Below are 16592 nucleotides of genomic sequence, written 5' to 3' on the forward strand. Positions count from 1 at the left end.
CTTTGTCCAGTTTTGCACCAGAGCAGGGCTGAGGGGTCCCTGAACCGGTGTAGACTGGCTTATGCAGAAATGGGCACCATGTGTGCCCATGAAAGCATTTCCAGAGGCTGGGGGAGGCTACTCCTCCCCTGCCTTCACACCATTTTCCAAAGGGAGAGGGTGTAACACCCTCTCTCAGAGGAAGTCCTTTGTTCTGCCATCCTGGGCCAAGCCTGGCTGGACCCCAGGAGGGCAGAAACCTGTCTGAGGGGTTGGCAGCAGCAGCAGCTGCAGTGAAACCCCAGGAAAGGCAGTTTGGCAGTACCAGGGTCTGTGCTACAGACCACTGGGATCATGGGATTGTGCCAACTATGCCAGGATGGCATAGAGGGGGCAATTCCATGATCATAGATATGTTACATGGCCATATTCGGAGTTACCATTGTGAAGCTACATATAGGTAGTGACCTATAAGTGGTGCACGCGTGTAATGGTGTCCCCGCACTCACAAAGTCCGGGGAATTGGCCCTGAACAATGTGGGGGCCTAGTGCCAGGGTGCCCTCACACTAAGTAACTTTGCACCTAACCTTTACCAGGTAAAGGTTAGACATATAGGTGACTTATAAGTTACTTAAGTGCAGTGTAAAATGGCTGTGAAATAACGTGGACATTATTTCACTTAGGCTGCAGTGGCAGGCCTGTGTAAGAATTGTCAGAGCTCCCTATGGGTGGCAAAAGAAATGCTGCAGCCCATAGGGATCTCCTGGAACCCCAATACCCTGGGTACCTCAGTACCATATACTAGGGAATTATAAGGGTGTTCCAGTAAGCCAATGTAAATTGGTAAAATTGGTCACTAGCCTGTTAGTGACAATTTGAAAGAAATGAGAGAGCATAACCACTGAGGTTCTGGTTAGCAGAGCCTCAGTGAGACAGTTAGTCATAACACAGGTAATACATTCAGGCACACTTATGAGCACTGGGGCCCTGGCTGGCAGGGTCCCAGTGACACATACAACTAAAACAACATATATACAGTGAAAAATGGGGGTAACATGCCAGGCAAGATGGTACTTTCCTACAGTCTCCCTTTTTTGTTCTTTCCTCAGAGTTCTTGGATGCATTTTTAAAGTCCCCCAAGAACATCCTCTATCAAGACGCCCAACGAGTGAGTTCTGATATTTGTATTCTTGTTTGAACTGAGACAAATACATTTTCCTGTTCGCCAGTTACTTTATTTCATCTCTCTCAATCTTTGATGGCACACGTTTGGCATCCATGGACACAATTTACTCTATCCCCCCTTATATTATTGCCATGTTTACCAAAACACACTGTTTGTCAGCACAGCTCCTATCCTTTATTGACAATTTAGGACTTGGGGAGACTGTGGGTCCAGCAACGATTCTGGTTTATATAAAATCCCCTTTAGCTTACTGACAATACCTCTCAAGCTTCCCAGATGTACCTAAACTCAACATGTGGACCAGTAGCATATCGCTAAATGCCCCCCACACCCCTACCGCTAATGCAGAATGTGATGAGGGGCCCCTGAGGTTTCCTAGATCTCACAGATATTCATGGACTTTGTGGTGAATGGTGGCTCTTTGAAGAGTTGCGGCCTACTGGAGGGTGTGTCCACAAAGGCCTAAGTAACACCCCTGATGTGGCCCAGCATACGCTTGAACATAAGAGAAACCCTTCAATTAAAGGTAGGTGAAAAATCCATTTATTAAAGGTGGGTGATGTAACAATGACCAAATGTTTTTTTTCTGTAAATTCTCATGCCCCAACACTGCTGAGGTGAGTTCCGACTACTTAAAATTCAACTGAAAAATCCTCAACTGTTTCTCTCTTGCCTTAAAATATGCTACTAACGTAAAGATTCTCTTTTACAGCTCTCTGGGATTGTCAAGCTAACTGGACAACCCAGGGTTCACATCAGCAATCACTGAAGTCCACTTTCCCGCAACTCAGTTTGAAAATGAAAACGTATAAACAGCATTGCTACCAAAGAGCGTGACCCAGCCCAAGGTAGCTAATGTGCTATAGTTAAGTAACTTGAAGGTCGTTTAGTATACTAAAAATGCATGTTTTATCTTACGAGCCTAAAGAACATTTGCTTGAAAAGGCTTCGGTTCTGTAATCACCTCACTGACGTTTTAAACAAGTACTTTGGAAGTAGTGTTGCTACCAAAAATGTGTAGGTATTTTTATTAATAACCTGGTGCATGTTTCCAATAATGCCAAAATAACATACGGAACCAGCACAGCCAGACATTAAAATCCTAATAAATCTTCTCAAACGAATGTTAAGATATTTATTAGCACATTGTTTTATATGACATTTACACTGATGTGAAACTAAAACAGAAAGACAGACCTTACAGTATACAATCAAACACGTGTTTGCAGTTATTAACAAAAGAAAGGGCCCTTGGTAAATACTTGGGGTCACTTCCAGTGCATTCAAATATGTGAACTGTTGGAGGTCCTTTTGTTTTGCTAAACCAAAGCCAGCATGATGTCTCCCATTGTTATTAGGAAAACAGCTCCTCAATCTTTCTTTCAGTCTCCATCTCGCTACACAGCCACTAGCCAATGTTTATACCATTGTCATAACTTTAAAAGATGCAGGCTGAAATCTCCTAATCTTTTTCTTTAGAGCTTTTGAAGCTTTGATGCGATAGATCTTTGGTTCTGGTAGAGGCCTGGTGGTACGCTGGGCAACTGCTGGCAATCTTGCAGGTGCCTCAGCCCAAACCAACCCAGCCTCATTAATGTCATCGTAGTCAAGAGTGAGGCTGCTACCACTACTGACTACATCAGACTCACTCTGACTCGACTCACTGTCCCCAAACCGGTTTGAGGTGTAGTTACTGTCCTCATCTTCACTGGTCTCGAAAATGGTAGAGTGGAATAAGGAGGCACAGTCAGCTGAATATTCAGACTCACTTTTTGCGTAGACACCAGGATGAGGTAGTCTTGATCTTGCCCTCAAGCGTACTGTGTGAAGGACACCAGCTCTCCTGGTAGGCTGCTTTGGTGGCCCTACACCAGCCGCAAAGCCATCCTGAATGTTGGCAAAATGGGCTCTTGTTGATATTTCAAATGTGGACTGCCAGTTGCGCTGCTTTCTCTTTGTAGTATTAACAATGTGTGCGGGTTCAAGCAAGTGTATTTCATTAACTGATGCTCTATAGACTTCAGCTTTAGGAATTTCATAGGGCATTCTTAACTGTACAGGTAACAAACCGGACTCTGAACAAGACTTTGCTGATATATCACCCATATACGTGGGTCTTCTGACCAGGCTTTTACCACCATGATGTCTACTAGCATGTGTCCACTCTGCAGCTGCAAGCTTGGTTACTGATTTGAGTCCCTTTGGCCTTTCAAGACCAGGCAAATGTTTTCCAGGTCTCAGCAACTTCTCACTGTTTCTTCGTTTCACCTTCACTGCTTTTGTTTTAGAGCTTGAAACCCTCACTTTTAGATTATGGGATTCTGCAGGCATAAACTGTGGTTGTACAAATTCAGTTTGTGCTGGAGGTTCTTGAACAGCCTTTGCAGGCTTTAAGATGCTGTGTTTTTTGTTGACCCTACTGGTTAAAATCAATTTGGCTGGTGAAGGTGATGGGTCATGACTGGACTTCTCTGAACAAGTCTGTAAACTAGAGGAGGAACTTAGCTCAGAACAATGCCCTCTGGCCTCCCTCAGCAGAAAACCACTTATTTTTGACCTTCCACGAAAAAAGTTATTCATAGCGTTTGAATGTGCAGCGGGGAGACTGAAGGGCTTTTCACTGCCAGTGCACGTTGGAAGCTCTGGCTGATTTTCAAATTCCTCATCAACCCTCTCTTGTCTTAAATTATTGTAAATTGCCTTGAGTCCTTCACAAGACCCTCTTTGTTTCTCCAACTGACAGCAGCTGTCCGTCTTCATCATATTGATGGTGGGTTGTATAGGAAGTATTTGGTTTCGCTCAGGTGGTTGGCTCCTGTCCAGACCACAGCTGCGGGCATTTGCTTGATTGCTGGTGTCTTTGCACCTGCGTAGTTGCACAAGTTTTTTGATGTAACCGCCAGGCCTGGTTTCATTGAGAGGCCTTGCCTGAAGTGTTACATTTACCTTGAGTGTGCTGGAGTGAGCAGACCGCCTGAACTCAGCAATGTCATCAGTATACTGGGATTCTCCAATCAAGGAAAAGAGAGGGCTTTGAAGTGCCACAGCATGAAGTGGACTTGGGTAAGGATAAACCTCACTACTCATTTTAGAAATTAAATCTTTCTCGTATTTTGAGTCCATGAAGTGGTGCTGAATGTCGCTTCCACGACACAAGGAGGACACGGATTTCAGGTCCACAGTCTTGATAAATGCGGGGTGCATTGCTATTATGCTCTCCGGGTCACCTATTGAGGATTAAAAGATGAGGTTATATTAAGACACAAAGGGCAAAATTAATAAAGCAAGTTCCATAGAAAGACTTTTTTTATTAACTCATAATGAACTAACAATAATACTTTACACTATAAATAAACCATTGCATTTTTATATATATATAAGCTATGTAAAGGTATTGACATCCTTAATATACAAAACAAACGACTGAAGGTTACAGTAATAAGAAACACAATATACAAGTCAAGCATTCCTCTGCTGAAAGAATCACCAGAAAGGTCAGCACGAATAGGTGATGTTGAGAAGAGGCTCATAAAAAAAAATTCAAAAATGTTCACACAAAATGTACTGAATGCCTCGAATGACCTCATAAAAAAGTGATGGTGGGAAAAACACTGAGTTTACTTCTGAAAAAAGCAGTGATTGAGATTCAATCCCCCACCGCATAACCCTATCCTTTTAACCTTGCTATTGGTCTGTGATGAAACAGGCTTTTTGCATGTTTGACTGTACTTTCTGACCCCATTTCGACTACTAGGCACTGGTGTAATGGCTTTGAAATGCCATGAGTCCTGCTTATCAGGACTCGGTGTGCGTACTCTAACCCTTAAAAAGGCACATGGTTGATTGGCTCATGCCCAACTGACAAAGCTTAACATACTAGGGATGTAAGTTAAACTGTCACTGGTGCACTGCAGCAGTAATTGTGCCACCACGAGTACAGCAAGGTAAAAAACTTGTCTCCCTGACTGCCACTGCAGACCAGTAGGAAAGTTTTAACTGCTAACTTGAGTCTGCTATTTAAGGAAATGGCAAAGCCCAAACCTTTCACCCCTACAACAGGCCTCTTGAGCCCTAAGGTAGGGTGCAATATATTACAAAGCAGAATCTGTGTTTTACAGGTTCTGACAGTAAAATGGTGGTTTTCACTGCAGGAGAGGATGATAGACCCAGTAGCAAGCACAATTACAGGCTGACACTTCAATCCTGCTAACTTCTGATTGGGACTACTGAGATGGGTACTTCAAGATATCAAAATAATTCAGTGCATTAAATCTGATTTAATGGTTACATCGCATGTCCTGTCACTGATGGCCAAGTACAACTTAAGCAAGTTGCCACTTTGGTTGCTCAAAGTTTCCAGTGTCCATTTATGATTACACACAAAGACCATCCTTCCAGAAAACCATTTGCCCTCCTGGAGAGACATGTCAATGACTCGGATGTAGCAGAAACTTCAGTGCTGTCCCTCATGTCACAGAAGTCATTTATATGTGACAGTGTATGCATTATGTTAACTAAAGTAATAATGCTTAGACTGTAGAATGATACCCTACATCTTAAATGTGCATTTGTTTAGACTGTAGACTTCAACCTATGTGGTTTTGAAGTTTAATGAAATGTTTGAAGAATTAAACTGATATGATGTAATTTAGACTCTGGTTAATACTATGCATTGAAACAATATTGAATTTATAATGATAAATGCTTTTAATATACGTGCAAAATTAGAGAAATGCAGTTGTACATTAAACTGAATTAAATATATTGACAGTCATTCCGTTTAAAGCTATTGTAATGAAAGTTAATGAAGAATTATTAAACCAGAATTTATAGTTTTTTAGTTTGCATATAGAAATGTGATTTAATTGATGTAATATTGTGCTGTATAAGCTCACTTTCATTAGCTTGAGGGAGGCCTGCCAGGCCCTGTATTTCGTGACTGTGTAGAAAATGTCAAGCCATTTCATTAACTTGAACTTTCCATTCAGACTTCGTTCCCATGAAAAGATAGGTTTGGCAATAGATTTCTACTGTTTCACTCAGTGAGTTGCACAAATTTTACCTTGGATGTAGAACATACTGGACTGTGGACTAGCAATTTAAACGCCTGTTTCAATCATGTGCAGAGCTACATAGATGGATGCTGTTCTCATGACAGACCTGGGAAAAAAGTGTTTCAACTTGGACTTGTGTGATAGATTTCTATTGGATGATGCCCTTTTAACGTCAAAAGAACTGTTGTCCTGAACAAATCAGATTGATGTATGAACTTTGATATATCGATGACCAGTTGGTCTTTGGCCAGAGATCTTTTCAGAATTCTTGAGGGTGAGAATCTGAGGTTCTTTATCTGGATCCTGAATGCTGAGCCCCCTGGAGAGGTACTTTCCTATCTGCCTTTACCCCTTTGAAGCCCCTGCTGATAATTAGAGATTTTCTTCCAAACCCCTCGAGAAGACGCCTGGTCGAGCTTCTGACATATTGACACTTTCCCTTTTTACCTATCTTTTGCCCACCTTACTTAGTCACTTTTGCCTGAAATGACCTTTTCCCAAATTCTTTTTGCCCTTTTTCTTCTTTTTGTCTTTTACCTACACGTGTTCCCCCCCACAAGTTTTTCCCTGATTTGGTTAACTGTAGGGCTTTCCCTGTGCCCAGCTAAATTGAACTCTGCTGATTTGAAATTGTCTTGATGCTTGTCAAAACTGAGCAACATTTGTTTTCTGTCCACCAGATCATTTTATTAATGTTCTGTATTGTATTTGTTGAGTGTCTAGTTCTAATAATGTTAGTACACCTGAACTTATTTCAATGCCTTGGACAACCCTTGGATATTCTGTATATTTTTAACTTCCTCTTGCACATTGTCTACATGACTTTGATCTTGAGTTTGTAATAAATAACCTAACTTTATTCCTGACTGGAGTTTTCCTTGTATGACCACATTGGTTATACTGAGTACTTAATGGGTTTGTATTGAAATTGTATTGTATGGTGTTAACATTCCTATGCAGGGTCCAAAGATCTGTCAACCTCGATGAGCATTGATTCCTGTGAAGGATAAAAATGCTCCAGCAGATCTGGTAGCAGGGGATGGTTTGTCCCACAAGGAGGGAGAACCATTCAAGTGAAGTGCTAGGGAGACAGGATTGGTCCCATGCAATTGCCCACCCCAAACATTTTTCACACCGAATTCTGTCCCCTGGACATGGTCCATTCCAAAGACTGATGAAATTCCAGTGTTGTGCCTACAAGAGACAGAGGAGTGAGTAATAATAAGGTTTCAAGCTTGCATTGCAGTAGGATGCTGGCCTGCTGTGTGGCGGGTACTCAAGTTACTTACACCTTATACCAGGTAGTGTAGGCAGTGTCTAGAAGCCAGGCTCTCTAAAGGTAACTGTGGCTGAGCAGCCAATGCCTATCTAGGAGACATGCAAAGTTCATGTAATACCACTGTAGTCACACAGCACTTACACACATGAAAGAAAACACTCAGTGTACAAAAAAAGGTACTTTATTTCTGGCACAAATCACCACAAAATACTGGACAGGTGACCCACCCTTAGGAGGTAAGTAACACACTAAATATATACACTAGCAATAAAATAAAAAATAAAAAAAGGTTAGAAAACAGCACAAATAGCAATAACCAACAGCGACCCTATGGGGAGCACAAACCACATACTAAAATAATGGAATGCGAACAAGCTACCCCACCTAGGTAAGTAAAATGGGTAGAGGGGAACTGGGAGAACTAGAAAACCACAGAGGTAAGTAACACAGTACCCCCTCAGCGACCAGGAATGCAGGACTAAATCACTGGATTTTCTCCAAACCACCCAAAAGGAGGAAAAGAAGAAAAAAAAGGACCCATAAAGGACTGCAAGAAAACCAGTGGTGGATTCCTGAACAAAGAAGACCTGTGGAGAGAGGTGACCAAGTCCAAGAGACACAGTGGAGTCCAGGTGGAGTAGGAGGTACTACCCACCCAGCTGTGGATGCAGGAGTTGGTCGACGGAGATGAAGAACAGGTCAGAACTGTAGCGCTGGAACAAGTGAAGAGTTTCTGATGGATGCAGAAGATGTCCCACACTGGAAGGAAGATTGCAGATGGGTGTCGGTGCAGGATTTCCACCAACAAGCCTTAACAAAGGCAAACTCGTAATTAGTGGAAAAGAGGTGCTGCTGGGGACCAGCAAGGCCCAGGAGGACTCAACCCAGGAAGGCGAGTCACAGGGGACCCTCAGTGTTGCAGAGAGTCCACAAGAGCAGAGGCAGCACCCACAGGACGGGACACAGGAGTCGCAGAACGAGCCCATGCAACACTACAAAAGAGGATCCCACACCGCATGAGATCCACGCAGGGGGCTGTGCTTTGCAGGATGAAGTGCTGGGGGCTGGAGCTACATGTCGCCTGAGGATCCTTTGGAGGAGATGCAAACAAGCCTTGTCAGCTGCAAGAGACACAGTGCACAGGGGTACTGTCCTGCGTGGGAAGGCAAAGGTTTACTTCCACCTAAGATGGACAGCTGGCAGAGAGGACCAAGAGGACTACTACGGACCACGACCTGTGATGCAGGATCCACGCAGCTCAGCAGGAGAGAGGATCCACGCAGCTGGTCGTTGCTTGTCATCGGTGCGTGTGGTTGCAGGGGAGTGACTCCTTCAATCCAAGGAAGATTCTTTCTTCTTCTTGTTCAGGCAGAAGAGTTGGTCTTCTGAGGATGCACGGTGAGGAAATTGTTGCAAAGCTGGCAGGAGCCCTGGAAACAATGTTGCTGAAGAGCCATTTCTTCTTAGAAGCAGCTTGCCGTGTCCTGGAGGTTCCAGTCGCAGTTCCGAATGCCAGAAGTTGAAGTGAAGGAGTCCTGCTGGAATCTTGCAAGCTGAATCTGAGGACCCACACAAGAGAGGGCCCCTAAATAGCCCTGAAAGGGGGATTGGTCACCTCACCAGGTAAGCACCTATCAGGAGGGGACTCTGACATCACCTGCCTGGCCTGGCCACTCAGATGCTCTTAGAGTTCCCTGCCAACCTTAGAAACAAGACGGAAGAACACAGGTACTCTCTGGAGGAGCTCTGAACCAGTGTGGACAGGTTTATACATGGAGGGCACCAAATGTGCCCTTCAAAGAAAATCAGTGGCTTGGGGAGGCTACCCCTCCCAAGCCAGTCACACCTATTTCCAAAGGGAGAGGGTGTTACCTCCCTCTCCCAAAGGAAATCATTTGTTCTGCCTTCCTGGGCTTGATCAGATCAAGCAGCAGGAGGGCAGAAACCTGTCTAAGGGGTGGTAGCAGTTGGGCTGCCTGGAAAACCCTGTAAGACAGGTGGTAGCAATGATGGGGGTCCTCTAAGAAGCCCCCAAAGCGCATGGAATCATACTTCCAATACTTGCAACAGTATTGGGGTAAGATTCCAACATGTTTGACACCAAACATGCCCAGTTTCGGAGGTACCATTGTGTAGCTGGACATAGGAGTAACCTATGTCCAGTACATGCGTAAAATGGCATACCCCACTCACAAAGTCCAGGAAAATGGATCTGGAGTTTGTGGGGGCACCTCTGGTAGTGCAGGGGTGCCCTTACACACAGGTACCTTCACCCTGCCCTCTGGCCTGAGAGGGCCTACCATAGGGGTGACTTATGGTGACCTGGTGTAGTGGCCTGTAGGGAAAACTGGTACATGCACCCGTTTCACGCAGGCTGCATTGGCAGGTCTGCAGAACCCTTTGCATGGGCTCCCTATAAGTGGCAGGATAACGGATGCAACCCCTAGGTAGCCCCTGAACCCCAATGCCCCCTGTATCTAGGTACCATATATTAGGGACTTACATGGGGAGAGAGGGGACCAATATGCCAATTGTGGGAAGAAAAGGTTATTATCAACCAAATTTGGAGGAGAGAGCATAATCACTGGGGTCCTGGTTAGCAGGATCCCAGTGAACACAGTCAAACTCACTGACAACAGGCACAAAATGGGGGTAACCATGCCAGAAAAGAAGGCACTTTCATACAATTGCTTTTGGTCTGATGATTGCTATAAAGTGTGACGTTCTGAAGTGTTTTGCTGAGTCGTCGTACCCATTTGATTGTGGCACTTTTTGCTAACAAATGTCTGCAGTTGTTGTTTCTGTTGACAGGTCAAACGTGTCCTAAGATCCCGGGATAACGCACAAGTGTAGAAGACACTTGGTTAATTTATTGTCTGCAGCGAGGTACTTGTCATGAGAAGTCACTGACAGTGCCAATGGTTCTTGAGTGAGTGCGAGTTTTGGTTGGTATTAAGTGAATTCTTAGTGCAAATGGGGGATCTGTATCAAATGTAGTGAGAATTTCTGACCAAGTTTTACTTTCTGTGTAATAGTGACAGCTACAGGCGGTAAGTGTATTTCCATACAGCTTTCAAGTGTTTGAGTTCCTAACCTGTAGTGTGCAGGAAGGTTGTTGGCTTTTGCTTGCAATATTTTGCGTTAGGTGTGTGCAAGCGATTGTGTGAGAGACAACTGTGAAGTGACTGCATTGCTGAAGGAAATGAGTGTGACATCATTATGTGCCACGCTTGTATAGGTCAGTTAATGTGAAGCTGAGCTGGTATTGGTGGACAATGTTGAATTGCTACTGGTTGAGAGCATTGAAAGAAAATTATTGTAGGATTGAAGTTACTTCCTGATTCAATCGAAAGGTTATTGAGATTAACTGAATTTGATTAAAGCTTTGAAAAATGTCATTTTCAAAGAGTTTGTTAAGGGGAGATGTATTTATTTAAAAGAGATGGTGTAGAGGCATCACCCGAATGAACTCCAGGTCGTTATGTATTGTCTGTAAAAGGATTTCATGCATGTTTGTGGCTTGAAAAGTGATGCAAGATTGCTGAGAAAAAAGGAGCTTTAGCAGTTCCCTATTATGGAACATATAATCTAAGGATTTTAAACAATTTGAGCCCCTTATTGTATGAGATGAGCGCCTCCAAGACTCATACAATTTGAAGTTCTTAGTATTTGGGAACTCATAGCATGAGAGAGATTGACAAACAAGAATGAGAACATAATTCAGAAAGCAATAAAGATACTTGCAGAGGCTAGATGGGATGAAGAGCAGAAAATGTGAAGAGCAAATGTGATTGAAGATGTCAGAATGTATCCTACTATTTCAAATTAAGATGATGAAAGCACTAAACCAAAGGCTAAGTAAAAGACAGGAAAGGCAGAACAAGCAACATAAACTGTGGATAAAGGGACAGTGATATATCAGAGTAATTCAGTTGATGAGTTTATAAACCAGATCCTGATGAATCTTCCACATCCGTACCACTCAGTGAGGTCGGAGCAAGTAGTGAAGCAGCACGAAATGTAACCTTGAATGTACCAACTGCTCCAGTTCCACAGACCCCAAATCAGATAGTGCCAAGAACCCCTGCAAGTTCAGTGACAAAAAGTCCTGTAGCGAGTCAACCTGTTCAGAGTTCAGTGACACATATTTATGTAGCAAGTCAACCCATTCAGAGTTTTAATGCAGTTCAGCCTGTACCGGATTCTAATGTGACCCAGAGAGTCCAGTCACCTTATGTGAATCTGCCCATGCAAAACTGTACCTCAAATCAACCTGTGCCAAAGTTTAGTCCAGTTCAGTCAATGCCAAACGTCACCCAGAGTCAACCAGGACAAAGTTTCAGTACTGTCTTAAAAGGACAGAGTGTAGGAATGGCAATTTTTCAAAATTAGACAAATCATATGGGTCCAGATGCATTAACAGTTCCCTTGACTATGTGTCCTGCTGTTCCTTTGTATGCTCCAGACACGTCTGGAAGCAATGCCCTCTCAATAAATGTCAAAACTGTACCTGATACACTAGTTACTTCTGGTGTGATACCACCAATTAATATGCAGCGATCAGTATATTCTAATAACTCAGAGATGGAGAGAACAGCTTCTCTTGTTAGACCGTTAACCCCTACACGAATTGCAGATCCAAACCAGATGATAAGTTAGACAAATGCAAGGTTTCCTCAGGGAACCCCACCCTTTATTGTGGCCAGACAAGATCAGATCCCAAACGTGATTTGCAGCACTCCACAAGGAAGAGTACCATTCAACACTCCAGAGAACATGTCAACCTTTAATACTCTGAAATGACAGAATGTAGAACCGCTAAGAGCAGAAGTACCCCAGAATAACAATATAATCTTGTGAGGTTTCACTGTGCAGCAGCTAAGTGATTGGTTAAACAACTTGAGTCCTGAAGGTGCAACAGATATGACAAACGGTATTGCTAGAACAGAAGAGACTCTGAAGAGAGACAGATCAGTGAATGTCCCAGACTGAAATTGGAATTGAATTAAATTATATTGGGAACGTCAGATACAGCCGAATTGGAAACCTATACAGAAGAGTCTGATAGTCAAAGATGTATCCATTCCGGTACCATTGGATGAAAACTGCATAGCTGCCTTCACGGAGCTTAGAGGAATCTTATGCTGAGCCCCAGCTCTGGCAATGCCTAATTATAACAAATGCTTTTCTTTGTTTTGCTGTGAGAGGGATGGATGTGCTCTCTCAGTTTTGACACAGTTGCATGAAAATGGGAACAAGCCTGTGGCTAATGTTTCTGCCACATTTGATCCTGTGGCTTCAGTGCTGCCTGGTTGTTTCAAGGCAGTCACTGCTTTGAGAGGCAGCATAGAACAATGTGAAGGCATTGTTATGAGTCAGCCCCGGTGTGTTTTAATCTCCCACGCTGTGGAAATATTATTAACCCGTACAAATATGCAATATTGGACCAGGTATGAGCAAATGATCCTTGCATCCCCCACTGTTAATATCAAAATGCGTACAGTTCTGAATCCTTCTACGTTGTTGCCAAAGTCTGTTGAAAATGTATATGACAGTGAGAATGAAGTTGATCATGACTGTACTGATGTGACTGAATTGTCCACCAAACCAAGACCTGGCAATCACTTACAGTTAATGGGACATCATGAATATATCATGTTTGTTGATGTTTGAAGAGATAAAGATGGTACCCTGAGAGCTGGTCATGCCGTTTGCACGGTCTCAGCTGTTATGAAGCCTCCTGGCTTCGGGAAGTCTTTTCTGCCCAAGTAACTGAATTGGTCGCTCTTACCAGAGCATGCTGTGTTTCGGAACAGCTTAAATTGACAATTTTCAATGATAGTCAGTATGGTTTTGGTGTTGTTCATGATTTTGGACAGTTGTGGTCCCAGGGAGGGTTTAGGACCTCCTCTGGATCCCTTATCTGAAACAGTGACATTATTTACAATCTGTTGAATGCATTACAGCTGCCTGCAAAAGTAGTTGTCGTCAAGTGCACAACACCTAAGAAATATACTGATTATTTAACCTTAGCCAATACATATGTGGATGAAGTGGCCAGATATGGTGCCCTCAGTTGTACTCCTTTAATGGAGAATGGGGTAATGACGCAAATGATGAGGCAAGTAAACAATTTCCTGCTATCTGCTGTTGATATGATGGAGGAAGTTAATAAATTGCAGGAAGTGACAGACGAAGAGCAGTAAAGTTGGGTCAGAACAGGATGTGTCAAGAGAGAGGAAGATGATATTTTGGTTTCAAGGAATAGAAGAGCAGTGTTGCCAAATAGCTTGCTGTCACCCATGTCTAGATACTATCATGGACAGGCACATATAGGCTAGTGATGCAATGATCAGAACCTTTAGAGAAACATGGTTTAATCCCAGATTCAGAGTGATCACAGAAGCCGTGTGCCACAGATGTGTCTCCTGCCAGTAGATGAATGTGGGAAAACGCACAGTTGTCACACTAAGTCATACAGGTAGATCATTTATGTATGCATTTTTCCACACTGGGTTGAAGCCTACCCAACCAGGAGAAATGCTAATCTCACAGTAGCAAATCTGTTACTTAGAAAATTGATTCCGCGATTCGGATTCCTGAGTCAAATAGAGGAACTCATTTCAACAGTGATGTCCTGAAAATATTGTTTGTGGCATCAGAAGTTTAGCCAAGGTTGCATTTTAGCTACCAACTTGAGGCTCCAGGACTTATAGAGCAGATTAATGGTTCCCTGAAGTCCAGATTGGTAGTATGTGCAATTACTACTTTGAAATGGCCAGACGCGTTGCCTCTTTCCTTGATGAGTATGTGCAGTACCCCCAACAGAAAGACTGGGTTGCCCCCTCACTAAATTATCATGGGGAGGGCCATGAAACTGCAGCACTGCCTGTGAATATGCTAGTGAACATTACTAATGACTTGGTCCTGGATTATTGCAAAGGTCTGGCTGATGTGGTATGTTCTTGTCTAATTAGGCTGGAGAAGCTACAGCCTCAGCAGGAGCTTTTGTCATGACCTATGCCAAGGCGACTCGGTCATGGTTAAGAAGAATGGAATGAAAACTTGCTTGGAACCACATTGGAGAGGCCCTACCCAACTGGTTTTGGTAACCACTACAGCTGTGAAGTGTGCTGGTCTCCCTATCTGTGTACATGCAAGCCATACTAGCAAAGTTCCAGGGCCCTTAGATGATATAGCACCTGTTCCTGAAGGTTCGGTTACAATAAGCCAGAGGGATCAGGTTAGTTAAGCTGTTGGGACTGGACAAGTGGCTGCTACAGCACAAGTGCGGTCTGATGGGGATCTGACCGAGTCAACAACAGTGGAGGGTACAGAAGGGTTGAAACAGAATCAGTTGACTCATGCGAGCTCGGATGCTGATGAAGGATCAGTTGCTGTAGATAAAACAGCTGTAGCAGGAGATAACTGGCCTAAAGACCAAACTGTGCCAGCTGTACAAATGCCTCAGACTACTGCCGAGGAAACTGAAGAGTCGAGTCAAAGTGACAGTGATGCGGAGGGTCGTGTAAACAAAAAATCAAAGAGAACGAGAGTACCCAGCTGAAAATACACAGCACATGAATGGAAATTTTGTACTACAATGACAGGGAGAGGGAGTTTACAGCCTACTGCTTTAACAATTCAAATCCAGTTCAAGAATCTTGATTTTAAAATTGCAGTGGAGCTCAACTTTGAAATCTGATTGTTACATGATGAACATTACGTTTTGGAAGTGATTATTAGTGATTATGAGCTGTGCCTTTATTAGAGACATTTGAACCTTTTTAGTAGATGCCCTGAACATCTGCAGGTAGAGAAAACTCTTGATGAACTTTCTAGAAGATCAAGAAACTTTTTGTTAATAATTGCACCTTAAGGCTGTTTTTGATTTTTGCTTTGCTCATCTACAAAAAGAATTGAAAGGAGACAGATACACTAAAGCCGCTTTGCATTTTTTAAAACATTTTTTAATTTTTATATTTCTAAATTCAAACGTTCGGTCTGAAATTAGAGAACTCGTGGAGTTGAATCGAAATAGAGGTAGTAAATGTAAACACATATGTATAGGTTTAGTAGCAGTGACAGTTATTACGATTATGTTAATGCTTATTGGCTTAAGCTTGCCCATAGCAAACGTTTCAGAGACAATTATATCCACGTGTCCTGAATTTAGCTAATCCCATTGCAGATCAGATCCACTTTACAATAATGAGAAATATTTGCAGATTGATGGGTCTAGAAGTGATTTATCTGCAAATGTGTATTACAAATTATAATACAAGTACGTAGATACCATGGAAGCTAGAGATTGCTATGTTTGCACACATTTGCCTTCATCAGTAAGTGGGGAATCAGTATCATAGTTTACCCCTAACCTATGGGATTTCCTGTAGCCTGTTTTTACACTGTTGTGTCAGTAGGAGTCTTATCAATACATTTATTCAAATTATGACCTAGTGTTTTCAATTGTTCCCATCATGAAAAATGTGAGCAGCATTGCAAATAAGAAAGCACTGATACAGTGGAAGGGTTCTTTGAGGTACACTGAAATGTGATACAGCTTATGCCCACAAGAACAATCTGCCTGCATTCTTAGTCTAGTAGAGAAGGAATTCAATGGACAAGTTGAAGAGAGGAAAAGACTTATGAAAGCTAAAATAGAAAAGGGAGTAGTTTTACATAATTGGGAAAAGAATGAATCTCACACAGTAGCTGGAAATCAATGATTCCTGGCTACAGATTGGCAACATGTAGTTAAGTTATGTGTATATAGACCTAGAACAAATGCGGACACACATTCTATAGGAACTAGTAAATGTAGACATGTGTTTCTGTTTAAGATTATTTGGACTTTTAAGTTGAATGGACAAGACTCTGCTGTACCATGTGTTTATTTCATATGTGGAAAGAATGCCTATTACAAGCTGCTGTAAGGCTGTTATGGTACATGTATCTAGGAGTAGTTTTTCCAAAGATTTATAATGTGGACGATTTTAATGACCCAGTCTGGAGTGAAAAATTAGACACCAGAGTCAAGTGCTTCAGATTGTAGGAGATATTTTGGGTGTTATAATTACATCAGTAGGTTTT

The 16592-nt window shown here is 42.7% G+C and overlaps 1 protein-coding gene across 1 annotated transcript in view; it reads right to left on the bottom strand.

Moving 5' to 3' along the window:
* Positions 1 to 928: 928 nt before the first annotated feature.
* The window catches only part of DACT2 (dishevelled binding antagonist of beta catenin 2), a 76730-nt gene continuing 61066 nt past the window's right edge, over positions 929 to 16592 (bottom strand). The window contains exon 4 of the mRNA XM_069234966.1: positions 929 to 4393. Coding sequence (XP_069091067.1) covers positions 2586 to 4393 — 1808 coding nt within the window. The 3' untranslated portion in view covers positions 929 to 2585. The remainder of the gene's footprint in view (positions 4394 to 16592) is intronic.

This window comes from Pleurodeles waltl, chromosome 5 (assembly GCF_031143425.1).
Source record: "Pleurodeles waltl isolate 20211129_DDA chromosome 5, aPleWal1.hap1.20221129, whole genome shotgun sequence".
Lineage (NCBI taxonomy): Eukaryota > Metazoa > Chordata > Amphibia > Caudata > Salamandridae > Pleurodeles > Pleurodeles waltl.